This window comes from Melanerpes formicivorus, unplaced genomic scaffold, assembly GCF_026170545.1.
Source record: "Melanerpes formicivorus ecotype bairdi unplaced genomic scaffold, bMelFor1.0.p_v2 SCAF_56, whole genome shotgun sequence".
Classification (NCBI taxonomy): Eukaryota; Metazoa; Chordata; class Aves; order Piciformes; family Picidae; genus Melanerpes; species Melanerpes formicivorus.
Window position 1 is genome coordinate 80169 of NW_027142408.1, and position 26443 is coordinate 106611.

The 26443-nt window shown below is 55.0% G+C and overlaps 1 protein-coding gene across 19 annotated transcripts in view; it reads right to left on the reverse strand.

Annotated features, from left to right (window-relative positions):
• Positions 1–26443, reverse strand: part of SCRIB (scribble planar cell polarity protein) — a 91000-nt gene that overhangs the window by 46678 nt on the left and 17879 nt on the right. For 18 of the 19 annotated variants that reach the window (XM_068161055.1, XM_068161054.1, XM_068161050.1 and 15 more), the window contains exons 2-16: positions 25349–25466; positions 24312–24390; positions 22656–22745; positions 21933–21989; positions 19578–19641; positions 18376–18450; positions 18155–18299; positions 17379–17497; positions 16598–16797; positions 15699–15865; positions 15019–15143; positions 13907–14044; positions 12746–12970; positions 12015–12332; positions 10339–10401 (exon numbers count right to left, since the gene is read on the reverse strand). In XM_068161055.1, coding sequence (XP_068017156.1) covers positions 10339–10401; positions 12015–12332; positions 12746–12970; positions 13907–14044; positions 15019–15143; positions 15699–15865; positions 16598–16797; positions 17379–17497; positions 18155–18299; positions 18376–18450; positions 19578–19641; positions 21933–21989; positions 22656–22745; positions 24312–24390; positions 25349–25466 — 1983 coding nt within the window. The remainder of the gene's footprint in view (positions 1–10338; positions 10402–12014; positions 12333–12745; positions 12971–13906; positions 14045–15018; positions 15144–15698; positions 15866–16597; positions 16798–17378; positions 17498–18154; positions 18300–18375; positions 18451–19577; positions 19642–21932; positions 21990–22655; positions 22746–24311; positions 24391–25348; positions 25467–26443) is intronic. The other variant, XM_068161052.1, reaches the window with a different exon arrangement.

A 26443-nucleotide genomic window follows, 5' to 3' on the forward strand; every position in this document is an offset into this window, starting at 1 on the left:
TTTCCTCTTCTTTGTTTCTTCCCCTAGTACCAGGGCTCCAGGAGCAGCTCAGCTCAGTGGTGACAATAATCTGTGACCTGATCCCAGCAGATTCTGGCTCCTTCCTTTGTAGAAAGGGAAAACCTTTATCATGTTGCCAGCACACCCAGAGGTCCTTCCTAGCTCCTCCCAGATGGCCAAGCATCCATGTCCTCCAGGGACAAGTTCTACTGGGGAAGGAGAAAAGAGAATGGAAGAAGTTGCCACTTCAGCCTAGAGCTGTCACCCCCCTGAACTGCCTCTGGAGACCAGGGGAAACCCGCTTGTGATTGATGGCACCACAGCACAAGCCAAGGAAGCAGCTGTAGGTCCTCTCCTCTCCTGTTTCCCTCATCCACCGTGTTTCTGCCTGTTTGTCTCTGGGGAACACCCTCAAGCAGGGCCTGCTTCCATCCCACCCCCTTCTTCAGGCATTTTTAATAGTGAATTAACCCTGTGACAGAGCCACTTGATTCTGGGAGGTTTTCCAGCCTTAAGCACACATGGTTCTGGAGAAGCCAGAGGCGTGGCACACATGGACAGGGTGACTTCCCAGCTGAGCATCACCTGTAGAGCACTTGGTGCTGTGCTCTGCCCCTGCCAGCAAAGGGTTTCTGCAGCCTGCTCTTGGCAGGGGCACTGCAGACCCAGAGGCAGGGAACCAGGGTTGAGCTGCCCAAGCATGCAGCTGATGTACTTCAGAGCATGCTGTTCCTCCAGACAGAGCCAGGGCAGTGTGGGTTTCAGAGCTTTATTTCCAGAAGGCAGCAAGTGTCTGGAGGCACAGGTACCTTTCTATGACTTGCTGTACATGCAGGGGCATCCAAGTGTCCAGTCCCTGAACTGACACCACCTGGACAGCCAGCAAAGACACAGGAAATACAAACATGCCACAAATGCTTCAGACCTGTGTGTGGGCAGAAGCATGATGATGCAAACACATCTCATGGAGGGGAGGAACCAGGCTTCACTGCAAGAGCAGCTGAAGAGTCCACTGCATATCACCCACTGCATATCACCAACCAGGAAAAACCCTTTCAGAAGGCCAGGGGACTGGAAAGCCCTACGAACTGACTGAGATCTCTAAGATGTTCATCAGCCAATTTATGAAGTTCTGGCATCTTGACACCCTGGAATAACACTTAGATTGTGCTGCTAGACCAGGAGATCACATGGGATGGTGCCTGGAACCATCAGCCCATCATACCAGCACAGACTCTACAGGAGCAGCTGAAGAGCAGGCATGCCTCTCAGCAGACACACAGGACCAGCACTCATGCCAAGCAGCTGCATTTTATGAGCTTTATGTCTCTCAAAAAACCAAACACCTCTCTGTTTTATTTATACAAGACTCCACTCAGAATCATAGATCTGGTTGGAAGAGATTTCTGAGCTCATGGAGTCCAGCTGTTAACCCAGCACTGCCAGGGCACCACCAAAGCATGGTCCTCACTGTCACATCTCCATGGCTCTGATACCTCTCCAGGGATGGCGACTCCATCACCGCCCTGGGCAGCCTGGGCCAGGCCTGGACAGCCTTCAAGGGGAAGACAAGTGGCTCACAGAGTCACAGCAGAGGTTTAATACACACAGTTTTGTAAAGCACAACGTTTGTTACAACAAGATGTCCTTATTGGCATGGCTGCTGCTGGTTCAGGTGGGTATTTTACACATCAAGACCTAGCAGAGGCTGAGAACTGGTCATCAGTGAAGAACCAAGAACAGGGTCCTGCCAAGACTGCATCACACCTGATCTCATCCCAAATCACAGTTTAAATGTTCATAGGTTCACACAAGGAGAGGCCAGGAGCCTTCAAAAGTAGTGGGGAGGGACAGACTTCTTCCATCTTTCCATGCCATTGGTCACTCCACAGGCAATGGTTACTCCATGTTTGTAACAGCAAAGGAGTCAGGGATGCACCAGATGAAGTTGTCACCAGAAGGATTCAAGTGATGCTCTTTGCTACAAAGCTCAAACAAATGACAGCCTTTAAAACCACTAAACACCGTGGAGTTAAAATGTGCAAAAGGGACATGAGAGATCAGACAAGTCCATGGAGAGCAGCTCCATTTGTACCCCAGTCCAGAAGCCCTCAGCTACAGACTGCAAGGACCTGGGGAAGTACCAGAGAAAGGACCACCACATCTCACTGTGGTCAGTGCTTCCTAGTCCCAAAGGAAGCCCCTAGCAGCCACCATCAGAGTCATCTTTGCACAGACATCACCCTCAGCTCTGAGTGCCCCTGTTCCAGGAACACCATGGCAGAAGGGGGCACTTCCACAGCACATCAATCCAAGAGACCCATGGGAGCTGGGAAGCCAGAGCACTGACTCACCAGGCAAGATGAGAACAGCTAAATCTGCCTGGCTGCAGCAAGCAGCAACTCGTGAGGACGGGGGGACAGGCTGAAAATATCCATGACCCAATGGGAGGTGGGAGATTCCTGCAGGAGCTGCTGAGAGCTAAATTAAACCAACCACGGAGAAGGGAACAAGGAGAGGTCCTGCCCTGGCAGGGGAGCAGGCTGCTGGGTGCACACAGCGGGCCTTGGGCTCTGGTGTGATTCCATCCCCTGGCTCAGGTGGGATTGGAGTCACCAAGGGAATGGACACTGAAAAACAGAGGTGGCAGGGCAGAGACTGGAGGAGCCAAGCACCTCCCTGCCTCCTTACTGCCCACCTCCCATCCAGCTCAGTGCCAACCAAGCATGAAGGCCCCAGGGGCTGACAGCAGTGGTAAGAGCAGACAGAACAGGGACCTGCAAGGTGAACACACTGGTGGAGGCCTGCAGAGCCTCCCCCAGAGAGATTCTAGAGGGGTGAACACTTCACCACATGAGGATGAGGAAAGGAAGCACTCATAAAACTATGAAACATGGTGACTGAACTATGACTGAAAACCTGGGCTCACTGGGATACAAGTCATCTTGGGGTGAATAGCTAGAGATGTGAGAATGCAGTCACCACACAGCCATGACTCACAGCTCAAGCTATAGCTGAGCATCCACATCCATGGGGGGGTTGACAGAGATTTGGTTTCATCTTGGTATTACCAAAAAGTGTTCACAGTGAGAACAATCATTCACTGGCACAGCCTCCCTGGGGATGTGGTGGAGTCTCAGCAGTGGAGGCTGGCCAGGCTGGTCCTTTCCCACAACATGATGGGCCTCTGGAGCTCAGCTCTGACCTGGGCTGTTTCATGAGACCCCACCTGCAGTACTGCAGACAGATCTGATGCCCCCAGCATAAGCAGGACATGGAACTGCTGGAGCAGGTCCAGAGGAGGGCCACAAAGATGATCAGAGGGCTGAAGAACTTTCCTATGGGGACAGGCTTAGAGAGTTGGGTCTGTTCAGCCTGGAGGAGAGAAGGCTCTGGGAAGACCTTAGAGCAGCCTTCCAGTACCTGAAGGGGGCTAGAAGAAAGCTGGAAAGGGACTTGTACTAATAGGCTGAGAGGGAACAGACTGAAAGCCTGAGCAGGGCAGATTTAGACTGGAGGTGAGGAAGACATTCTTTTTGGTGAGGGTGGTGAGACACTGGAAGAGGTTGCCCAGGGAGGCTGTGGATGTCCCCTCCCTGGAGGTGTTCAAGGCCAGGGTGGATGAGGCCTTAAGCATCCTGGCCTAGTGCAAGGTGTCCCTACCCATGGCAGGGAGGTTGGAACTAGATGAGTTAAGGTCCTTTCCAACCCAAACCACTCCATGAATCTATGGCTCCAGGACCAGCTCTGCCATTGATGAATTCCAGAAACATGAATGGATAAAGGCAGTGCCCAGGTGTGCCACTGGAATGGAGGGTCCTAAAAGGAACAGGGTAGGCTAAAGCATAGAATGGCACAGAACAAAGTCTCTCTGGAAAGGAAAACATTCAACCTCTTGGAGAAGCAAAATGCACTTTGGACAAAACTACCAAGCCCCAAACCATTCCCAGAGCTGAAAATGGGACAAAATCCTGGACGTGGAAGTCCTGTGGGTTCAGCTGAAGTAAGGGGCACAAACATGCTGCATTTCTGTCTCCCCTCAGCAGTAAAGAGTGTGTGTTCCTCTTGATTCTGGGTGATAAAATCACTGCTACAGGCACTTGTCTTGCATCCTTCTGATGACAAAATTTCACCCAGAGGCTCCTCTCAGCCCAGTCTTTTCTTACTGCTCCAAAGGTCCATTTCACCAGTGTGCATTTGCAGGCCACAAGGCCAGACACATCCTGGGCTGCATCAAAAGCAGCATGGCCACAGATGGAGAGAGGCAATTCTGCCACTTTGCTCTGCTCTGGTGAGACCTCACCTGCAGTAGAGTCCAGCTCTAGAGCCTTCAACACAGGAAGGACATGGACCTGGTGGAGAGGGTCCAGAGGAGAGCCATGAAGATGATCAAGGGGCTGGATCACCTCTGCTAAAAGGACAGGCTGAGGGAGCTGGGGTTGTTCTGCTTGCAGAAGAAAAGGCTCCAGGGAGACCTAACAGCAGCCTGCCAGTATCTGAAGGAAGCTACAAGGAGGCTGCAGAGGGATTGTTTCCAAAGGCCTGCAGTGACAGGATGAGGGACAATGGTTTGAAATAAGAGGAGAGGAGATTTAGATTGGATGTTAGGGACACATTCTTTACCGTGCGGGTGGTGGAACACTGCAACAGGCTGCTCAGGGAGGGAGCTGAGGTCCCACCCTTGGACATATTCAAGGTCAGGCTTAATGGGGCCCTGGGCAACCTGATCTAGTTGAAGATGTCCCTGCTGACTGCAGTGGAGCTGGACTAGACCTTCCAACCCAAACCATTCTATGATTTAATGCACAATTGCAAGACTGACAGGACTGGAAACTCTTCGCCGCTTCTGTTTCAGCTGTGTGCTGCTAAGGGCTGACAGCACAGGGCGACAGCATTTGTCCAAGGTGACAATGGAACATTCTTGCAGTAAACCTGGCATAACCCACTTGAAAACACACAAGCAGAGGCATCTTTATGTGCACCCACAGTCTGGAGGACAAAACCCACCGAGGACCTTGATGATGCAAGAACAAAAGTTCGGTGGCCAAGAAGAAGCTACCGCAGGTGAAGCAGAGAAGTTTAGTCACCTGAAGTCTGAACAAACTGTCCTGTTAACCAGGCAGACCCAAATTCAGGTAGGACAGGAGAGTGAAGAGCCATCAAGAAAGCCAAGGACAAATCTGTATCACAAAAGGCCACCACAAAAACGTCTTCTTTCTTTCATGTGGCAAAAGGAAGGCTGGAAGGAGTTGTGATGATGTCCCTAACCACACAGCAAGGACAAGCAAAGGGTCCACAGAGAGACAGAGGTTTTTCAAGACAAAGCATAGCAACAAATGAAACACCACTTCTGCTTGAAAGTCAGGGTTTTTAATCACTGAAGAAGTGGAATCTTGGAGGAGCTTTTGGTTTTTCCAAGTAGGAGGAAGCTGAATGTGTGCACACACATTGAGTTAAGGAGGCAACCACCTGTCTTCAATGAAACCTTTGACTTAGGGACTGTCTGGGTACCGGTGGTGGTAGGAGACTTGGTTCCAGGATTCACTCCAAATGTGAGTGTTATCTCCACTGTGAATGGAGCTGGTGGCTCCTGAACTGAGCAGAGCACAGCCTAAAGCCTGCTCCAGAAATGCTGACCTTTCCCAGTCTTGCCTTGTCTCACTTCCCAGATCCAAGCTGGAGCTCAGATCTGGCTGAAAATCAGGATGGCAGTGGAGTACTCTGTTCAAACATGGCATCTCCTCTGTCTGCTAAGCCCTCTCCTCTGCTGATGTCTGCTCTATTTGCAAAGCAGGTGACCATGCCCTATTCTGAGAGCAGAAGGCTCTCCAAGCTGGAGAACAGTGCAGAGCACAAATCCTGTGAAAAGCAGCTCAGGAATCTGGGGTGGTTAATCCTGGAGAAAAGGAGGCTGAGGAGAGACCTCCTGACTCTCTGCAGCTCCCTGAGAGGAGGCTGGAGCCAGTGGGGGTTGGTCTCTTCTCTCAAGGAACAAGTGACAGGACAAGAGGAAACAGCCTCCAGTTTCCCCAGGGGAGGTTTAGGTTGGACATGAGGAACCCTGAAAGAAGGCTGCCCAGGGCAGTGATGGAGTCCCCATCCCTGGAGGGCTTTAGCAGAATCACAGAATCATTAAGGTTGGAAAAGACCTCCAAGATCCTCAAGCCCAACCATTAACCCAACACTGCCAAGCCCACCACTAAACCATGTCCCTCAGCACCACATCTATGCTTTTTCCAACACTTCCAGGCATGGCAACCCCACCACATCCCTGGGCAGCCTGCTCCATGGCCTATCCCCTCTTTCAGCAAAGAAATGGCGTCCAGCCTAAACCTCCCCTGTCACAACTTGAGGTCATTTCCTCTCATCCTCTCATACTTCCACCTCCCCCATCACAGCAACACCACAGAATCTTTCAGTAGCTCATAAATGGGTGTTTCTGAGGATTGCTAAGATTTCTTTTGAGCCCTTGAAGCAGATCCTCATTCTTCTCCCTTAGTTCAATTTTTTCAGGCCAGCCTCTGTGCTAGCTGTGCTCCTCTTCAGCTGGCTGAAGGCTAGATGTGTACATGTGGTGCTGGTGGTGTACTTGGTAGTGTTAATGGTTGCACTCTCTGGTCTGAAAGGTCTTTTCCAGCTTTAATGATTCTGTGGTTAGAGCAGGAGAAGGAAGCTCCACAGACAGTTCTGCACCTGTGTCAGGAGTCACTCCACAGCTTGCTCCCTGTTCCTTCAGAGAGCTCCAGCTCAGACCAAACCTGCAGCTGCCACAGGGATGGAAGATAAGCCAGCAGCAACCACACAAGCCACCTCCTCACTCTGTAGGTGAATGGAACTTCAACTATGCCCTGCAGAGCTGAACATGAAGTTGTACAAGGGGAGAGACCCCAAGCCCTGTCTCCCAGCTGCTGGAGGCTCACAGCACAAGAACATCAGGGCCCTCCAACCCAGTGGGAAGAGGTCAGAAGGACATTCCTGTGGCAATGAATAGAAAGCAGACAAGTTGTAACAGCAAACATGGCACCTTCTGCCTTGCTCAGGGGAGCTCCCATCGCGCAAAGAGGGAAGTCCCAGCATTGTGGGTTTGCTAACACAGGAAGCAGCCTCCTCTGTCAGAAGGTATCTTCTAGCCAAGGCAGCTGAGCAAACACTGGTGACATCATACAGGAGAGGTTCACTCATCTCTGCATGGCCTGGAACGCTCAGGTCACCTTGTGGGACAAGTGAATTTGCTAGGTAAGAATTCTAAGCCCAAGAAGGTCCTACCAGGCTCATGGTCTCACCCAGAGAGCACCACAGCACCCAGGGCCACGTGTGAAGGCAGTGGGGTGGTAGACTCAGAGAGATGAGCAGGACTGCTTGTGACACAGGACATCCTCATGGCACCCAGTCAGCAAGAGAGGCCTTCCAAAGCTGAACCCCTCAACAGGGGGTCCTCAGGACCCAGCTCTCTGTGGCCAGCATGAAGGGTGGTGCCAAGCATGAAGCCTTCAAACACCAACAATTCTGCTTCTGAGCAACTGCCACAGGAGAAGGCTCCTTTGTAGAGAAGATGTGACTGCCTCTGACTCCAGAGGACAGGACAGGCACCTGAGCAAAGGCAGCTGCCAGGATCTTTTCCACCTTGTGCAAGGAAGTCAAAGAGTCTTAAACATCCAAGCTCAGCCTCACTTCCTCTGAGGGAGAGGACTCAGCAGCACACCCAGTGCAGCTAGGAGAAAGCACCATGCAGAAGCAAAAGCCTTTGATGATCCTCAGCCAGCACAAGCCTTGCCAGTGCAGAGCCCTTCATGACTCTGACATGCAGAGGCTGGGTTAAGCCTAGGCAACCACAGGAGGACTCCAGCCATTACTGCAGACAAAGCAGCACAGGTCACTCAGAATGTGGGACCCTTCTTCCACTTCAACCTGCTCAGCAATTCTTTCTGGACTATTTCTTCCCAAAATCACCTGAAAAAAGACTTCAGGTGTAACCTTGTGCCTTCAAAGAGCAGCTCAGCATGCTGCTCCTCTCCTTTCCTCCAACAGCCTGCCTACCACCCAGACACAGCCACTTCTGCAGGGAAGTGGGAGACAGAGCATGGGACAGCCAGCAGTAGAAGCCAGGTCTCCAGGAGCAGGCATCATGCACTCCAACAGATGATGTCTTACACTACAGCAGAGTCCCACTGGCACCAGCAGCTGAAGGAGCTCTGGCAGTACCAGCACCAGGCTCCCCACCCCCTGAGATGCTGGCAGAAGCTAGGCAGATGTCTTCATCTGGCAAGGTTCTTCTTTGGCTCAAGACTATGGTTTAGGCTTGAGGAGCACACAATCAGCAGCTCCTTCTCTCCAGGAACTGCCTGAAGTTCCACAAGGAATGTGACAGCAGCATGAGGAACTTCAACTGTGCTGCTCAAGGGGCTCCAGGCTGCTCTCCACACGATGATGTTCTCACTTAGTTCCATCAGCCCACTGCTTCAGCTCTTCTCAAGGACCTGAAATGACCCCTGGAACAGCAGGCAGATGTTCCTTCTGGGATGGGTCACTTCCCAAGCTAATTCTCCACTCAGGTGCTAGGAAGTCTCTGAAGCCCTGGATAGTCCTCCTGTTGTCCTCCACCTGTGCACTGAGGCAGGTGCTTTCCACAGCCATATGCTAGGAAAGGTGGCAGGGACACAGCTCCAGCAGGAGTGAGGTGTCCCAGCTGCCTAGTGCCCCAGGTCAGCTCTCACTGATGGCATTCTCAACCCCAGCCCCACTGCCTGGTTCCATTGATGTTTCTTGAGACAGTCCCCCACAGGAGCTGCAGCCCTGATAGGTGCTCAGCATGAATCCACCAACACAACAGAGCATCAACTGACTGAAGAACCCAGCAACCACCCACACAGCACAGCACTCCCCCAAAGCTGTAGGACCATTCACTGCTTCCCAAAGCTGGTGTGGGCTGGGGTGACCTCAGCTACCACCACTCATCTGGTGGACCTCTCTTGTGCTTGTCCTCAGGAGCTGCACTACCACACTGCTCTGCACACTGAGGGACAGATCTGCCCTGCAGGGACACCAGAGCAAACTGAGGCCTCTAACCAGCCACCCTCTCCAGCTACCACACAGAAGCTTCAGGCACTTCCACCAGATGCAGGTGAAGCTCAGGCAAGAGCCATGGAACAGGCAGGCAGTGTCCTGTCCTGACACAAGGCTGAGATTTCCTGGGCCACTCACTGCACACCTTGGGGAGCAAGGAGAGAAGGGCCTGAAGAGAAGGATCAAGAGCAGCCGTTTCCCTGGTGAGGGATGAGGAAGCCCCTGGCTACAGCTTTGCCTTGGAGTGATAGAAGAGCAGAGGCAAAAGAGAAAAGCAAGGAATACTTGTCAGTGACCTAGAGCTAGGACAGGCACACCTAACAGTGGACCACAGCTGAGGCAGTTCACGTTTCTCCTGGAAAGAATTTGCCACCTCCCTTCCACAGCCTTACTCCAAAGCCACAATGGAAACTGCTGAGGAGGGAGCAGCAAAGAGCCCAGCTCACAGAGACAAGCAGCCCAGCACACAGGTCACACAGGGGACTGGCACCATTCTCTGTCCTACAGGAGAAAGCCTCCTGAAAGCCATCAGCACTGACAACAGCTCCTACCTCAGTGCATCAGCACCCTGCTCCCAAGCATTCCTGGGGAACACAGCCTCAGGAAGTGCACTGATCACAGTCAGAGGATGAGACAAGGCAGTGAGATACAGGACCTTAAACTCAGGCACTGAACACAATACATGTCCAGGGGCTTTACAGATCCTCTGGTGCCACCTGCCCTCTTCTGACACCCCCTCCAGTGCCAACCTGCCCTCTTCTGCCATCCCAAACTGCTGCACATGATTCTAGAAGGGGCTGAAGGAGATGCACCACTCATTAGGTCCAGTCCATCCTTCTCAGGCCATGGCATTGTGTCCTGAGCTGGATCCTCCTCCATCTCCCAAAGGGTCACACACAGAACCCAGCAGGTTCTTGAGGCCTCTGCTCCTTCAGGGTTGCCCCCCACTCCCAGAAGTGAGCACCAATTTTCCTTCACCCTCTCTTTGCTCAGTGCACAGCAAACAGAACCTGACCTTTCCACCTCAGCCCCTTTGGGCTCTCACATTGCTTCCCTCTCACTCCTGGTCTGCAGCAGCCATTCTCACCTCAGGGATGGAAGAGTAGGGAAAGGAGGTGAAAGCAGGGGAGGAAACAATCACTGGGTGTCTGTGATCAGTCAGGTCCAGAAGCCACTTGACCCAGAGAGATCAGTTTCCCCTACAACGAGGGGAGAGCCTGGGAAGCAAATCAAGCAGAGGGCATGATTTTGGCAGAGAACAGGAGTGGTACAGACCTCTTCCTCCTCAATGCGAGCAGGTTCAATCAGCAGATTATTGGCTTGATCAAACGACACCCCCTGTTAGGACAGGAACCAGCAAAGAGGCATGCGGATTAGTGGAGCATAAACCAAACCCACCACCACGACCACCACCACCCAACACACACCACTGACAGGGCACAGCACCAGAGCAGACCCCCTCACACCACTCCTGGCCACCACCTTCCCCGGGGCCAGCGCCAGGGCGGCCGCCGGGGCACAGCCTGCAGGGTGCCAGCGCCCGGCGAGCCGCAGCCCGTCCTCGGGGCCACCTTCGCCCTGCGCTGGCACCGCAAGGCTGCGCTCACCAGGCTCACAAGCTGGACGCTATTAGCTGAGGTCACCCTTCTGCACCGAGTCCCTCAGTGAAGAAGGAAGGATTGAAAACACAGGAGGAGAGCCCAAAGGGTCGCTGGTGCCACCCAGCTGCTGCACAGGAGTGAAGCGGTCCCAGATCCAACCGCGCTGGTCCCACTGGGAAGGAAGAGCCTCTGGTGGAACAGGATAGCCTCCCAAGGACCTAGGGACCCTGTTTCCAAAGGCAGGGGCCCTTGGAATATTTCCTGAAAACAAAATGTCCCTGCAAGACCTCCTGGTTTAAGGACTGGGGCTCCTGCACAGCTCGCTCTGCCCCCTCCTTCAAGGCGTGTGCAGCACCTTGCTGGAAGCGCCTCTGCACGGGGCCACTGCTCCCCACATTCCCCACATCCCACTTCTGAGGACAGCTCAGGAGGCAACCAGCCCAGAAGGAGGAAACTGCCATTTCCCAAGCAGGAGGCTCAGACAGTAGCAAAGGTGTCTGGCAGCCACCAAGCCTGTGGTCTCAAGACCTGTGCAGACTTCACAGGGTTTGCCAACACGTCCTCAGCTTCAAGTTCCTGACTAAAGCTTCAGGAGTGAGGGCACTTCCAAAGCCACCACACAACTCCACTATCAACTGGTCTAACCTCACACAGTGTTTCTCTCAACAGTGGTTTCCTACTCCACTGTGAGGATCTTCCTCAAGCAAGAATCTCTGCATGTCCCAAACCAAACCATGGTGGTTCAGCTGAGTAGAGCCCAGGGCCTCCTATCTCAACTAGCCCCCAACACAAGCAGAAAGGTCCACGATGGCCTCATGGGGATGGCAAAGCTGCAGAGCATGGGTTCCCTAAATGGGAGTACATCTGGGGCATGGTGGGTGGGAGCAAGGGGAAGGGCCCCCTCCTGTCTGCTCTCACTGCCCACTCCCCTCCAGAAGCAGAAAGGCTAACATGAGCCTGAGGTGAGATCCATCCAAAGCTTATCCTGTGCAAAGGAGGTGCAACGACCAGCAAGCGCGGAGGCGACTGAAAGGCACGGAAGAACCTGTGGGTGGTGGGACAAAGGAGATGCTCCTGCAGCACAGGACACATCACACACAGCAAAGAGGGTGCAGGAACCTGGGTACAACACAAGGAGTCAAGACACAGGCAGTGTGGCACAGCTCTCGGACAGCCACATGAGCCCCAGAACCAACCGCAGCTCTCCCACCCTCAGCGCCTCTCTCCTGAAGCGCTGGAGCCTCCTGCCAAGGTTTCCATGGGTACCACATCAAGCTGCTTGGTAGCTCAAAGCAGCAGAAGGGAAGTCTGGCACCCCTCTGATTGCACCCCCTCCCCACAAGACCTTACCTTCACTGACGGCTGAGCAGATAGAGCTCCACTCTTTCTGTCATCCTCATCCCATGCTTCCTCCCGATCCTCAGCCTCTGTGTTGTTATTGCAGCCTCCCAACTCCTCCTCCTCTTTGGGGACACCATCACTGTTCAACCCCTGCAGAAGTGCCACCACTGCCTCTGGCTTGGGCAGCTTGGTTATCTTGAAGTGTTTCTTGTAGTGGGGTGTGTCCTTGCGGATCAGCCTCTGCTTCTCCACCGGGAACGGACGCTCTTCGTCCTCATCCTCATCCTCGCTCCGTATCAGCGTGTCCTCAGCAAAGTGCACAGTGGGCTGCAGGGGCAAGGCCCCAGAATGCTGTCAACCTCAGGCAGCAGCAGTGCAGACACCTGCTGTCCCCCCACCCAGGCAGGCAGAGCCAGCACTGCTATGTTTGTCTGGGACAAAAGACCAAGTGCCACATTTGCCTTTCCCCACCTCACATCCTGCACCCTGACATCTTCTGGCAGCTCCAGGGACTGAGGCTGCTCCAACCTGTGAACCCCATTTTCCTGCAGCCCCCATCTGGTCTCCATGCTGCCCTCCCTGGTCTCACAGGCTGCCTCCACCTCTACTTGCACTTGGCCTCCACAGCCTGTGCTGGCCACCAGCAATGCCCAAAACCCACTCTGCTCGCCCATCTTCTTGGAAAACCTCAAGTCCTTCCACTTTTCATCCCGACCTCACCGCCGTTCCTAGGCTCCTACCTCATTGTATTCCACTTCCACATCCTCCTCCTCTTGGTCAGCAGCTTCCTTATGCTCCTCTTCGGCTCTGGGCTTCGCCTCCCTCTCCAGCTCGGGCAGCTCGGGCAGCTGCCCGTTGGGCCAGCCGCGGTCTGCCTGCTCCTCGCCCCCGTGGTCGGCGGAGGCAGTGCTGTTGGACAGGTGGGAGTCCTCGCTGCGCTGCGACGTGGCGCTCAGCCTCTTCTCCTGAGGACAGGGTTTAAGGTCAAGATGGACACCAAAGCAGCAGGCAGAACACTGCTGTGTGCCTGCTCCAAGCTGGGGTATGACCCAGTACCAATGGAAGCAGCTTTCCCTGCCAAGCCTGCTGCACCCCACCATGGGCCACCTGTGGCAGTTTTAGGCTGTGCCTAGGAAAAATTTCTGCAGGTTGAGTAGAAAAGTAGTAGAATGCAAGTAAATTACCACTGGATGTGGAAGGGAAAATACTGACAAGGTCCAAGCAATCCCATTGGTCTGATAACTAACAAAGGTAGTTGTATTAACTAACTCTTCTTTCTCTGCTCTTCCCTCTAGCTGGTGGCTTTTGCTTGGCTTTGCTGACCTTGGCTGTGTTCTTCTTGTGCCTAAGTACTAACAAGCTACTCTCTGCTTCACAACAACCCCATGCAGAGCTACTGGCTGGGGTCAGAGTGGCTGGAGAGCTGCCAAACAGAAAGGGACCTGGGGGTGGTGACTGACAGCCGCCTGAACATGAGCCAGCAGTGTGGCCAGGTGGCCAAGAAGGCCAATGGCATCCTGGCCTGCATCAAGAATAGTGTGGCCAGCAGGAGCAGGGAGGTCATTGTGCCCCTGTACTCAGCACTGGTTAGGCCACACCTTGAGTCCTGTGTCCAGTTCTGGGCCCCTCAATTTAAGAAGGCCATTGAGACACTTGAGCCTTGCCCTCTCCCTGTCTGGTGACAAAGTGAGACCCGTGCACACAATTCCCCTTACGCTGTCTCCTGCTTGCATCTCTTGCTCCGCCCCAGTGGCCCCAGCTGACACCACGAGGCAGATTCCAACCCCTGGAATCCAGGTGATCCAAGCTCAGCCCCTTCCAATCCTTCCCAAAAGTCAGTTCTTCCTGCCAGCCTCCCCCCACTGCCTCCCCCAGCCCCTCCTCATGCTCTCTGTGGTTACCCCATTCCTCAGGTCCGAGTTAGGAGAGGCCAGGTCGGGGTCAGCCTTGGCAGCGTGCGCCTCGCTGCGCCGAACTTCAATCACCTTCTTCATCACCTTCAGCTCGCTGGGGTGAGGGGTTGCCCTGCGCTGCAAGCCCTGCAGAGAGCAGCAGATGCAGCAGTCAGAGCTCTCAGGATGGAATCCTTTGCATCAGTGCCAGAGTCCCAGCCGGGCATGACCCAAATGTCAGGCTGAAGGACCTGATCTGAGTCTTTCCACTGCAGTCTGCAGCAGGGGAGAGGAAACAGAGGCAGAGACCTCTTCTCTGAACTCTCCCAGCCATCACCATGCTCTCTGCAGGTGACAGAGGGACTGGGAGGAACTCTAGGGATGGGAAATTTCCAGTTGTGCTTCAGGCTTAGGAAGTGCAGAGCTGTCAGCACAGAAACCCCTGAGGGCCACACAGGTGAGTATCTTCCTCATCCCTCCAGTGCTGCTGAACATGCCTGACAAGCTCCTGTGCCACCTGAAGGTGTGAAGCTCCATCCCAGCTAAGAGGCAATAAAAACTCTTCTGAAGTTACTAACAATGTTAAAACCACTCCAGACAGCCAGCACCTCCAGCAGCAGGGACAGGGTTTAGAGGATTCAGGTCTCAGGAGCCTCTCTCCACAAGAGAATGAAAAGCAAACCAGCCCTGCAGGAGACTGACTCCAAGAGTACTTGCTGCAAACAAACATAGACCCTGCCCTTTGATCTGCCACAGCAAAAATGATCTTCCACAGGGTTTGAGGCTGCCCACAGCGCTCAGCTGCCCCAGTAAGAGGACACTCCACAGCTGGGGCTGGTGGCTGGCTCCATGCAGGGAGGACTGGGGAATGCCTGGCTCCAGCTTGGCTGGGCAGATCTTCCCCAGCCCAGTGCTGAAGGTGATCCAACTGCTGGGGTCTCTGGACTCCCCAGATGGCAGCTCAGCACCAAGTGCCCTTCAGCCTGCAGCAGTGCAGCACAGGCCTGCAGCAGTGTGACAGGGTGGAGCATGGACACCATGACAGCTCCCCATCTAAGGCACATGAAGGCTTTCCCTGTGTTTCCAGAGGAAGCCAGTGAGCCTCCTGGAACAATTCTTACCCTTCTCTCAGCCCCAGACTCCTCTTCATCATCTCCTTTGGGTTCATCCAGGAACTGAATGACACTGACTCTGTTTAAGTTGGTGTCTGTCCAGCTCTCATCCACACTGTTCTGCAGAAGGTTCTCTGGGGAGAAAGTTGACAATCAGGGCTGTAAGGCTTGGATGAGAGACAGCTCTCCACCCACCAGGGCACTTCTGTTGTATCTGCCCATGGCATCAAACAACAGAGGCCTTGAGGACAAAGGATGCAGCCTGCACAGTTTGTCACCTCTGAGACATCTCCCACCAGATCTACAGCAGCCTCTACAGGAGGACCTGAACAGTTTAGCTCTAGCACTCCTTAGCCAAGAACTAAGGATAAAGGCACTGACTGGAAGTATTGACATAGCAACATCATCAGGACAAGAAGCAAACCTTACAGTGAACTACTCAGCCAACAGAGCAGAGCAGAAGGCTGAGGACTGGGCTGCAGCTCTTCTACCACCCAGCAGAGAAGCACTTTCAGTTCTAACATCTGCCTTGGCAAGCTGCCCCCACCCACTGCAGAGCTGGGGTCTGCAGAGGGTGCCACAGTGACCACCACGAGTCCAGCCAAGGGCAAGGGGAGGATCAAGGCTCCATCCTGCAGTGCTCTGCAGAGGACATGGTGCTGCCCAGCACTCCCAGTGCAGGCTCTTACCTAGGCTGGGAGAGGGCTGCTGGGGGAGCAGGTAACAAGTCAGAACTTTTTCTCCTGTCTTCTCATCATCCTCAGTCTGGAATTTCAGCATGGGCTGGGACTGGTTTTCTGCCAGCCACAGGGCCTTCAGGTTCAGGTTTGTCAAAGCAAAGGGCAGGTTCTGCAGCCTGCAAAAGCAAAGATCTGCTAGTGAAACCCACCTGGCAATGAGGGGGCTCAGCTCAGCCCCAGGCTGCCTAGCCTCACTGCAGAGGGACAGAGCCAAGCTACTGCAGGATCCCCCTCTCACCCATGCTGCATTCATATGGGTCTGACCCAGCCTGGACTTCAGTAACCCACCCTCACCCCCAGCAGATTTCAACAGAGGACAACTCCCATCAGCCATGTGAAAAAGAAGGACTTTGAAGAGGAGTCTAAAGACAGAAAAAGGAGTCCTTCACAGACCAATACACAGAGACTGTTCCAGAGAGCAGCTCCAGTCAGCTTCCAACTGCTACCAAAATCCTGCAACTAAAATCTGCAGTCTCTCAGAAGAGAGCACAGATCCTTCACACCATGGAGCTGTGCACACTGGGAACATGGCTTTGCCACCAGCCACCTGAGGACTGATGGCACAAGGCTACAAAATCTACAGGAAGGCAGAGAGCAGACCAGGCTTTCTCTTGGTCTTTACCCAGGTGGCAAAATGCCCCCACATCCTGTGTCAGCTCTGTCCTGTGTGCAGCAACACGGAGAAAAGGCTTTGCCAGCAACGCCTGAGAGACGGAGCCCTGAGCAGCCAGAGCCTGGCTGGGCTCCTCCAGACCTGGCAGCAGCACAGAGCCAGCACCTCCCAAGCCACAGCAGGGCCCAGCTCACTGCTCCTCACAGCAGCCCCCCCTCACCCTTGTGCTGCTGACCTGTTGCCAGCCACATCCAGGACGTGGAGCTCGGTGGTGTTGGCCAGCTCCGGGGGCAGCAGGGCCAGGCGGTTGTCGCGCAGGGACAGCACGTTGAGGTTGGCACAGCCGCCGATCTCCGCCGGCAGCGCCGTCAGACGGTTCCGGTCCACGTTCAGGTTGGTCAGCTTGCCCAGCTTGCCCAGAGACTTTGGCAGGGCCTGGGGAGGGGGGGATGCAGGGGTTGGGAAGGAGAAGAGTGGCAGAATGAAGGTGAAAAGGCAAAAAGCTCTGTCTGGGGGAGCTGCTCTCTGGCCTAACTCTCCTGAAGCTCTCAGCGCAGCCCTGGGACAGATCCCCCCCAGGATCACAGGCTGTGAGGTGCCAACTCCTCACCTCAGCCCAGCACTCAGAACACGCTGGCCAAGATTCTTCTCCTGCTCCTCTGCCTGTTCCCAGCTCTTGTGTTTGGACAATCAAATCATAAGCAGCCTGCAGCAGCCATTTCAGAGCAGATACTCCATGGCCTCCTGCCAAACACAGCTTCTGATGGAGCCTTATCTCCCCCATTCTGGGCTTCAGAACTCCATCTCCCAGGGCCAGCACCCCAGCTCCTCCAGGGCCACCTCTCTGGCAGATTCTACCAGCGTCTTCTTCAGAGCCTGTGAGCTCAGTGGAACTGTGATCAGAGCAGCTGGAGCACACTCAGGGATCTGGCCCAGAGGCCAGAAGGTGGGAAAAGGTCCCTGACATGTGGCTAGGGAACAGCAGAGGAGAGGCAGGCAGCTGCTGGGGCACCTACCGTCAGCATGTTCTCCGTCAGGATGAGCTCAGAGAGGTTCTCACAGTCCCCTATGGACTCTGTCACCTCTGTCAGCCGGTTCTGGTCCACCTTGAGGATGGAGAGCTGCTTCAGCTGACCTGGCCAGGACAAGAAGAGAGGTGTGAACTGTGCCACCAAGATTATGCTGGTGCTTTATGGTCATCTGGCCAAGAAGAGAAGGCTGAGAGGAGATCTTATCAACCTCTATAAATATCTGAGGGGTTGGTGCCAGGCTGAAGTTGCCAGGCTCTTTTTGGTGGTGCTCAGTGATGGGACAAGGAACAAGAGGTAAAAGCTGGAACACAGAAAGTTCCACCATTGACATGAGGAGACACTTCTTTATGGTGAGGGTGACAGAGCACTGGAGCAGGCTGTGGAGACTTTCTCTGGAGACTTTCAAGACCCATCTGGACACATTCCTGTGTGGTCTGCCCTAGGGGATCCGGATCTGGCAGAGGGTTGGACACAATGGTCTCTGGAGGTCCCTTCCAACCCCCAACACTCTGTGATTCTGTGATGCAGGCACTGCCTTTGCTCCATCCAAGCTTGTCCACAGGTTTCAGCCATGCACAATGCAGATCAAGAAGCTGAACTTGTCCTGTACAGCTCTGCTCACCAGGATCACCTACTGCTTCTGCACTCAGCTGTTGTGACTATGTCCACCAGGCCCTAACCTCCTGTCACATACCCCTTTACCTGAAGCTCCCCTGCCAGGAGCACTGCCCTGAAGTCCTCCCCCATCCCACAGCACTCACCAATCCCATCTGGGATGCATTCCAGTAGGTTCTGGGACAGCAGCAGGTCTGTCAGTGCCACCAGCCCACTGATCTCGTTGGGCAGCTGCTCCAGCTTGTTCTCCGACACATCCAGGCACACCAGGCGGCGCAGGTTGCCCAGCTCCTAGGGTCAGAGAGGAGACGTTGCAGTGGCTGAGGAGGGATCAAAGGAGAAGCCAGGGCCCTGCAGGGGCACTCACCAGGGGCAGGGCCGAGAGCTGGTTCCGGTCCAGCCAGAGCTCACGCAGGTTGGGCAGCGCTCCCAGGGTGTCCGGCTGCAAGAGAGCAGGACAGCAACAGCATCAGGCCCTGCCACGGCCAGAACCTGCCCTAGGGGGCCACAGGCCTCTGCAAAGCAGCACCTGCTGCTGCTCCCACACCTCCTGCTGCTCCCACACCTCCTGGAGCCATCCACCAAACGGTTCAGGAAGCTCATCTCTGGTGCGCCACAATCCAGCAGCACACATCTGGAGATCTCTGCACAAAGTTCCGTGGGGAACAGCAGCAGGGACTGTCTGGGAGCAGGCAGGACAAGAGCTAAACTGGGCTTTGGAAATCCCAGCCTTCCTGAAGGAATGAGAAGCTCCCCTCCTCAGACATGAGCACAGACACTTGGGGAACAGTGGCCAACTCAACACCTTCATCACATCGCTCCACAGACCCCAAGGAGGTTCTGGAGCTCATGCTCCTGGTGGGTATCAGACAGCTGTTCTCCCAGGGACACTGCAGCCTCATGCACAGTGAGATGCACAACCTCCTCTGCCTCAGAGGCTCTTGAGGAGCTCTGCTGAAGAGCACAACAGGACAGGAAGAGCAGGGCCCAGTGACAGCTTCACCCACAGCTGCAGAGTCAGAGTCTCACTGGACGCCCCTGAGTGCCCAGACAAGCTGGATCTCAAGGCTGGCACTGAGCATGCCTCCATGGGGACACCCCAGTGCCAGGACACACACCCCACACTGGGTGACTGCACTGCCAGGAGAACATGGCAAGCTCCCACACTCTGCAGCAGAGAAACTACATGGGAAAGAGACAGGCAGAAAGCTGTCCCAAGAGTGAGGAACAGCAGCTCGGGGCAGAGCAGCACAGAAGAGAAAGGAAGCTCCAGAGTCCCTGGAAAGGAAGGTCCTGAAGCAGCCAGACAGCAATGGACATCCCAGAGCAAAAGTGCTTGGACAGAGCAGTGCAAGGTGTGCCTGAGGACAGCAGGAAGCAAGACACAAGGGCTAACACATGGAGAGAACATCAAGCTGGGAACAATGCCTAGGCCATGGTGGCAGATCAGAGCCTTCCCAAACACCCTGCTCCTTGCATTTCAGATGAAAACCCCACTTGTTTCCACAGAGCTCTAGGGTTCTGCCCCTCCAACCACCCACAGGCCCTCCCCCACCATCCCTCACCTACCAGTACTTCCAGGTCATTGCCACCAAGATCCAACTGCTCTAACTTGACAAGGAAGGAGAGCGAGCTGCAAGAGACAGGGAGCAAAGAGGGGAAGAGAGGGAGAAACGAGAGAGAAGAACGAGAGGTTAGCACCTGGGACATTCACCTCACAAACCAAACCATTTCTAGTAACTCCTCAGGCTGCTGGGGCAATCCTGACCTTCTCCACAATCCTGAGCTAAGCAGTTTGGGGGGTGGGGTGGTACCTTCCCCAGGGGATCAGTTCAGTAGCACCAGCAGCCCCAGTTCTCACTCCCATCAATTTGCCTTCTCCCTCTCCCACCACAAAACACCCTGAGCAAAACCAGGGCAGATAACAAGCCACAGCTGAACCCTGCAGGGACCAGGACCTGGGCACAGACTGACAACAGGAGTGGGGCAGCAGGACAACACATATCTGAGGGAGCAGGGGGAGCACAGCTGCAGGGAGAGGCAGGAAAGACAAACTCAGCAGCCTCAGGCTCCCCACTCAGAGACAGGCAAAGACAACACCGGCATGATGTCTCGGAGGACGCCAAGACGTACAGACAAGAAGCCCACAAGACACTGCAAGAAGCCTGCAGGGGAGCCAAAGCCTGTCCACAATGGTGGTCCAAGGATGTGCCCTGAGGATCCAGATGCATCACAACCTGGTGGTACAAAAGGCTGCAGCCCCAGACCACCAGCATTCAGCTTTCCTTACACAGCCCAGGCGCTCACACCTCCTTAGCTCTCTGTCCTACCCCACCAACTCCAACTGCCCAACCAGGGGCAGCTGCCTCTTGCCCTGTGATGCCATCTCACAGCCCTGTCCATTGCCCCAGCAGGAAGGGTGCTCAGCTCCTCCTCTTCACAAGGAATTGTCCCAGCACAGAAGTCACCCTACTTCCATGGAACTGGAGCCATCCTTCACAGTGCCATCCAGACCAAGGAAGCTGTGAGGCACACTACAAGACCTGTCTCAGGCTAGAACAACACTTGGGAGGCACAGGAGAAGCAGGCTGCCAGAGGGTGCTCATGCTGCCAGCTTCTGTGCAGGGAAGATGTGGTGACTTTGGCATCAGAGGCAAGGTGACAGTGCTAATCTGGACTGTGCTCCTACACTGTGTCATCACCAGATGTGAAGCCTGGGAGATGACCACTGCAAACTCTTTGTGGAAGCATCTTGTCCTCTGGGCCAAAAGTGACACCCAAGTTCTACAAGCAGATACAAGTGATGACAGAAAGCCTGGCAGGTACCTGCAGGTCCCAGAGGAAAATAACCATCAGGAAGAGCATGTGCCTAAGTCAAAGCAACATCTCACAGTGAGGAGACATGGCCACCACAGAAGAAAGACTTAAAGCCCTGGCTGCCCAGAGGCTCAAACCTTGCCTGAACATGACCACCAGATGCCTCCTCTGCCCTCTCTCTTGAATAAAGCAGAGGAGTGAGAGGAAAACACAGGCAGCCAAACTGAAAAGCTGCCATGAACAGCCAGAGAGCACTGAGGTGACCACAGCTGCATGCTTCACAGGTTCACTGAGGAGCTTGTGTGGCTCCAGAACACTGCTACTCAAGGAGCAGTCAGGTAGAAGCCACTCCAACATCCATTCCAAGGATGACTGAATAGGTAAGCAGCAGGCTGAAACCTGGCTGATTGAGCTCATGTGGATTACAAACCTCAACAAGCAGCTCTCATGGGCTCCAAGCCAGGACTAAGGCACAGACTGCTTGGTTCTCCCTCTCCTGCCTACCCCCCACAGCATCAGCTGTGCCAACCAGGCCCTCCAGCAGGAACTGCTCTCTGCCCCTGAGCTCTGGCACACCTAACAACACTTACCTCTTCTCCCTGGCTGGCTGATTGTGCCTACTGCAGGAAAGCCTATTACCCCACCCATCCCTCAGCCAGAGCTACCAGAAGGGATACCCCAAAAACCAGAGATGTCAGAAGCAAAGCAGATCTTCAGCCACATTCTGCTCTCTTCAAAGGATCACCTGCACTGGACAGAGCTGTCCCTACATCCACATCAGGACAACTCTCTTGTCTTTTTCCAAATCAATCCTTCATCTGCTCCACCTCTCCAGGAAAAATGGTTCTCACCATTTCCAGCAGCTTTCCTGGGGGACCCTGTCTGTTCCAAAGCAGTCCTGACACAGAGGCTGAGGGCCCTGACCATCCTTCCCTGCCCTTCAGCCCTGTGCCACCTCTCTCCCTCCTCACCCCCTTTACAGAGGTCCAGCAAGATGCAGCTAATTCATGTCAGGCCTTTAGCCTGTGCTACTGAAACAGCAAGTCCCTGAGGGCTCAGTCAGAACAATCAGCAGGAGACTCCTGAAGCCACCAGACAGACACTCACGTGGGGAGAGTCTTTAGCAGGTTCTCACGTAGCTCCAAAGTCACCAGGTTTGCCAAACTGCAAGAGAAAAGGGATGGAGAAAGCCAGGTTCACTGACCAGGGCTTCAGGGGTAGCAGGAGAGCTCATGTCCTTCCCTTGGGACCACCCTGGTCGCCTGCAGGAGTGCGTGAGCACACGGATGGAGATGAGGGGAGGACACAGCACAGGAGGGGCTGCGATGGCTTCTGATGGAGGTGACTGCTAATGGCACAGGGATGGGGACACAACACCGTGCCCAGGACAAGGAACATGGCATCACACACAGCACTGTCTGCCCCAAAAGATCAATGCCCTCAGAAAGCCCAGTCCCAGGGGAGAGGCCCTGCACCCCACAGGCAAGGTCCCGTGGGCTCTGCCTTGGCCGCCTGCTAACAGCCAAGCCAACAACCACCTCCACGTGACAGGGCAGACCCCACCTGGCTGGCAAGGGGCAAACAGGGACTCAAAAGCAAGGAAAGGATTTGAGGACCCTGGGTGCACTCCTTGCCTGTGCCATAGATCAGAGGAGCAGCAGCAGCTGGGACCAGGAACAGATCCTTTCTAGAAAGGTCCTTTAAGAAGAGTAATGGCTGGAGGTGCCCCAGGGCAAGCTGCAAGGGCGATGGCACACCCTGCCCCTCCACAGCAGCACGGTGTCCCACCCCAGCCCACCTCCCCAGCCCAAGGGACCATGGCATACTCACTTCCCAATGTCATTGGGGAGGCTCTGCAGGGACACATCATTCAAGGCCAAGTGGCCCAGGCTCCGAAGCTGCGTGAAGCCCTCTGGAAGCCTGCAGGCGTGGCAGAACAAACCACCGTCAATGCTGTGCACACAGCAAGCACTCAGCTCCTTGCTCTGATCCCCCAAAGCCACTCTTGTCACAATCAGTGCCCATGTGAGATTAGGAGAAGAGCAGGAACCAACTCTGCCCTTGGCTGCTGGCCCAGATGCCTGTTTCCCAGCCGCCCACGCCCTCTTGCCCCATCACCAGTCCAGGTGTGCAAACCGGGCTCTGCAGCACCCAGGAATGAACCCCAGGCTCGATCATGCCACAGGATCCTTCAAACTTGGAAGCAGGGAGGGCTTCAGAATCATCCAAATGCTCATCTCTGGGTGTTTCTGCAGATGACACTGCAGCATTCCCCAGGAGCAAGGAGCAGCATCAGAACAGCTCCAAGGTGCAACATAACCCACAAAAAAGAGAAGAAATCCTGTGCTGCTCTCAGGCTGGCCCTGGAGCTCCCCTGCCCCACTGCTCACAACACATCTCACAGCTCTGGGCCATGAGAAGACCCTGACAGGTCACTGCTGGTGTAGCAGTGCTGGGCTGGTCACTCCTCTGGGACAGGGTATCTCACTGATTAAAAGCTTTGCTGATAGCACAAGAGCAATCAGCCCCAAGATGGCCCTGGGGAGACTTAGGTTGGACATGAAGAACAATTTCTGCCCCTTGATAGTTGTCCAGGCCTGGCCCAGGTTGCCCAGGGTGGAGTCTCCATCCCTGGAGGGTTTCAAAGCCAGGGAGATGCAGTGCTGGGGGCCATGGTCTGGTGGTGCCCTGGCAGTGCTGGGTTAACAGCTGGACTTGAGGGCCTTAAAGGCCTCTTCCAACCCAACTGACTCCAGCTCTGTGGCTCTGGCACCACAAGAGGGAAGCAGAGAGTGGAAGCTGGTTAAAGGGTGGCTTGGGCAGCGCTTGCCCAGGAGCACAAAGGGCAGGAGACATCTGGAGCCAGACTGGCACCTACAGGGATCCTGCAGACAAGACCTGGAGACACCAGCGCCTGAAATCCTGGTCCACCAAGGCAAAGGAGCCACATTCCCAAAACACTGGCAATTCAGAGATGCAGAGAGAGGAGACTGAAGGAACAAGGCAGAAAGCCCCATTCCTGGACACAGCTCTGGGCACTGAGGTAGCAGGGAAGCCAACCCAACAGAGCTCACAGGACAGCCACCCTAAGGTGGGAGAGCAGCAAGGACAGGAGCAAGCAGAGGGCAGCATCAGGGCCTCTCTCTGCTCCTCTGTAGTACATTAAGCCCAAATTCCTTCCAGTTTGTGCACCAGGCAGATAGGGCTGGAAGCAGGGAACAAGCTTCTCCAGAGCACTGAAGTCCTCCCCACTGGCATCCACATGACTGAAAGTCACCACCCCAAGCCACAAGCCCCCCCAGAAGATGGAGCACACACCAGCTCTCCCCCAGGCTGAGTGTTCCACCTGCCTGCAGAGCAGACACCGCCACGACTCTAGGCCTGGACTTCAGGAGAAGACAACTCCAAGGTGAAGATCAGAGAAAGCTAGGGAGAAGGAGGAACTTTGCTCTCAGCTGGACAAAGGCTGTGCAGCTGCCCTCCTACCTGGAGAGAGGATTGCCGCTGAAGTCTGCGATCTCCAGGGACTTGCAGAATTTGATGCTTTCAGGAATTTCTGGAATGTCTGGAAAAAAACACAGGAAAGGGATTGAAAAAAATCAAAAAGAGGCTTGAGAAGAGTCTACAAGGTGGAAAATGGGACAGCAGGTACAGCAACCCCAGGCAGTGCTACAGGCTGGGGTCAGAGTGGCTGAGAGCGGCCAGGCAGAGAGGGACCTGGGGGTGCTGGTTGATGGTAGGCTGAACATGAGCCTGCAGTGTGCCCAGGCAGCCAGGAGGGCCAATGGCATCCTGGCCTGCAGCAGGAACACTGTGGCCAGCAGGAGCAGGGAGGTCATTCTGCCCCTGTACACTGCACTGGTTAGGCCACACCTCGAGTCCTGTGTCCAGTTCTGGGCCCCTCAGTTTAGGAAAGGAGGCTGAGTTGCTGGAAGGTGTCCAGAGAAGGGCAATGAAGCTGGGGACAGGTTTGGAGCACAGCCCAGTGAGGAGAGGCTGAGGGAGCTGGGCTTGCTTAGCCTGGAGAAGAGGAGGCTCAGGGGTGACCTTATTGCTCTCTACAACTACCTGAAAGGAGGTTGTAGACAGGTGGGGGTTGGTCCCTTCTCCCAGGCAACCAGCATCAGAACAAGAGGACACAGTCTCAGGCTGTGCCAGGGGAGGTTTAGGCTGGAGGTTAGGAAGAAGTTCTACACAGAGAGAGTGATTGCCCATTGGAATGTGCTGCCTGGGGAGGTGGTGGAGTCACCATCCCTGGAAGTGTTTAGGAGGAGACTTGACAGGGTGCTTGGTGCCATGGGTTAGTTGATTAGGTGGTGTTGGATCACAGGTTGGACACGATGATCTTGAAGGTCTCTTCCAACCTGGTCTAGTCTAGTCTGGTCTATTCTACTCTACTCTACTGGTGACAGCCTAGCAGAGTAAAGCCACCATGCTGTCAAGGGTCTGGAGAAGAGGTGAGCGCAGGGCTCGCTGCAGGACAGGAGCGCCCAGCGCGGCGCAGGGCCCAGCCGCAGCCTTACCGTTGCGGGAGATGTCCAGCTCCACCAGCTGCATGAAGTTGGCAACCTCAGGGGGCAGCCTCTGGATCTCATTGTCGCTCAGACCCAGCCTGCGCAGGTTCAGGAGCCTGAAGAAAGGCTACGACAGGAGAGCAAAGCGGAGTCAGCTGTGTGGGGAACTCGGCTCCTGGCCTCAGGGCAAAGCCGAGCAGCCAGCACCCAGGCAACTGCCTCCCCTCACCACCTCTGCCCTCCCGGGGCCTCCCCGTGCAGCTGCTGCGCAGATGAGAGCCCTGATTAAGGTCAGCGAGACGGGAGGGGGAAAGAAGAAAAGCATTTAATGAGTTTAGCTTGAGGACTCCTTTACCACCTCCCCCTGCCTGGTGGGGCACAGAACGGACGCCCCTCGCTTCCCCAGGGAAGTTCACCTTGGGCACTCGGAGACAAGCTCCGTGAGGAGGGCACTGCCAAGCAGCTCCCCGGCAGGCGTCACAGTGCCTACGAGTCTGGCCCAGAGAAGCCAACAAAGGAGCAATGAGGGCACCTCCAAGCTGCAGGCCTGCCCCTGCTACCACACACACCTGCTGTACAGTTGGTTTTGGCAGGACACCAGTGAGATCCTGACACCTGGAGGACCCTTCCCGGCTCAGGACACCAGTGACCAGCCCCAGCACCAGCAGGGAACGAGTTTGTGTCACTTATCCTTTCTAAAATCACCACAGTCATCAATATGCTGGCTGGAGGGACCTCCAAAGCTGTCCCAGGCCAGCAGCACCCAGCTTCTTCACACCTCAGCCTTCTCAGAAGTCATCCCTATCACCACTCGTACTTTCTAGACCCCAGCAGCATCTCAGGAGCTTACAGACCACCACCACCACTGCACTCATTCACTGAGCACACCCTGCAGCTGCTTCTGACCCCCTGGGACAGGAGACACTGGGCAGGATGGGACCCAGGGCTGTGGATTGTTTCAGAGCACCTGGGAACTGCACCCAACCAACACTGGGCACTGCAGAAAACCTGCAGCTCAGGGCAGCCAGCCCAGGACCCACCAGCAGATAAAGGCAGAGCCAGGCTGCTGGGCACACCCAGCTGTCTCTGACAAGGAGTTTGGCT